The sequence below is a fragment of the Amphimedon queenslandica genome, unplaced genomic scaffold (genome assembly GCF_000090795.2).
Source record: "Amphimedon queenslandica unplaced genomic scaffold, v1.1 AMPQUscaffold_13164, whole genome shotgun sequence".
Taxonomy (NCBI): domain Eukaryota; kingdom Metazoa; phylum Porifera; class Demospongiae; order Haplosclerida; family Niphatidae; genus Amphimedon; species Amphimedon queenslandica.
In genome coordinates, this window is record NW_003546600.1 from 89,942 (window position 1) to 91,685 (window position 1,744).

The 1,744-nt window shown below is 34.1% G+C and overlaps 1 protein-coding gene and 1 long non-coding RNA gene across 2 annotated transcripts in view; both read right to left on the minus strand.

Moving 5' to 3' along the window:
* Positions 1 to 634, minus strand: part of LOC100633184 (eukaryotic translation initiation factor 3 subunit E-like) — a 4,625-nt gene extending 3,991 nt beyond the window's left edge. Inside the window, exons 1-3 of the mRNA XM_020000661.1 lie at positions 509 to 634; positions 366 to 425; positions 252 to 312 (exon numbers count right to left, since the gene is read on the minus strand). Coding sequence (XP_019856220.1) covers positions 252 to 312; positions 366 to 425; positions 509 to 598 — 211 coding nt within the window. The 5' untranslated portion in view covers positions 599 to 634. The remainder of the gene's footprint in view (positions 1 to 251; positions 313 to 365; positions 426 to 508) is intronic.
* A 679-nt stretch (positions 635 to 1,313) lies between these two features.
* On the minus strand, positions 1,314 to 1,744 carry LOC105313966 (uncharacterized). Its single transcript, XR_002186182.1, has 2 exons — positions 1,692 to 1,744; positions 1,314 to 1,515 (listed from the first exon to the last, which is right to left on the minus strand). It is a non-coding gene; the product is annotated as an uncharacterized LOC105313966 (long non-coding RNA).

Below are 1,744 nucleotides of genomic sequence, written 5' to 3' on the forward strand. Positions count from 1 at the left end.
GAGAGAGAGAGAGAGAGAGAGAGAGAGAGAGAGAGAGAGAGAGAGAGAAAGAGAGAGAGAGGGAAGGAGGAAGAGGTATCGTTAAACTAGCACTACCCTAAACCAGTATAATTTGGGAGAGTTCTATCTTGGCAAATGTCCATCAAAATCACAACTCAATATAATGTATATAAAAATTAATTATAAAATATACAAGTAAACTCTACTGAATCCAAGACACTAATAATTATCAATAATTAGCAGGGGCTCACTCTGAGGTACAGGAGCATCTTCACCATGTAACGTCTTGTACACATCAACAGCATAATCAACCTAAACCACACCCACAACAGATCATGTGATAATATAATCAATTAATTAATTACCATTTTTGTGTTGTTCAGTAATTCAAGACGAGCATGTAATATATCTTTCTCATCGTAAAGCTATCAATAATAATAATAATAATAATAATAATAATAATAATAATAATAATAATAACAACAACAATTAAGTTTAATACACTCACTCCTCTCTCAGACAGAAACTCCAGGATAGGAAAGACAAGATGGCGGTCTAGACAAGTCCCTATTCGAGACGACAGATCATACTGGGCCATTGTCCACTAATCTATTAAAAAGTACCACGTGTGCTAAACCACACCTATTTAATTACGTATGGGCGTGGCTAAATCCGTGAAGGCCTAGGCATAGATATTATAGACTATGCCTGCAACATGTACTGCAACATGTCTTGCCAACTTTAGTAGCACCATACAACCAACCATAGCTACTACACTCATTTATCCTGTTCAATAATACTACAACTGTCAATGTATAGCCTATGGTGACAAGTACCTTATCATTAGTCACTATCCTCTCCCTCTCTCTCTCTCTCTTTAGTTAGATACATTTAAGGTAATGATATGATTAATATTGCATGGTGCCAGTAGAAGCCGTGAATTAGACTCTAGAGTGATAATACTTTATTGACACTTAATAAATTCTACTCACACATAATTATGGTAGGCTGCAGAGAGGAATGATTCTAAACATGACAATAGTAATTACTACTCCATCATTGGCAAGACATGTTGCAGTACGATAAGATTGACATGTACATGTTTCTATCACATGTACATATTCAAACAATGGACCATTGTCATCAGTAGTCATGCAGTATTAATAATGATAAGTATATGGAGATACATCTTATAGCTAGAGTACATTCATAATTTGTGTCTGGCTATGTGCAGTGTATAATAGTACAGTCAATCATTATGATTTATGGCCAGTAGCTATGGTGGCTGTATCTCCATCAAAAATTAACAACAATTTGGTTTTATGTAACTTTTATTATCAGATCTGAAATAGTTAAGATTAAATTATGTAATTATTTATTTATTGAAAGTACAGAGTCTTTCCTTCTCAGAACTTCTTGATCTCTCATCTACTTGCACTCGTAGCAGTACATAACAAGATTACCCGAAAATATGATATAAGATTTGATTCCAGGGATGCTACAGCAATCATCAGACTATAAAGAGATACATAATAATTATCACTGAGTGTATAGATAGTGGACTACAGGCTTTGCTTGGAGATTATTAAAAACTCCAGAAGTATCTCCAATGTATTGTACATGCATGCAAAATCATAACTCAGTCAACTGTTAGGCTGTTTTTGATTTAAATGACGTATCACTGAATTTACTTCAGATACATTATTCTTGCAATCTAATTCAAGGCAACAAATCTCTTTTCCTA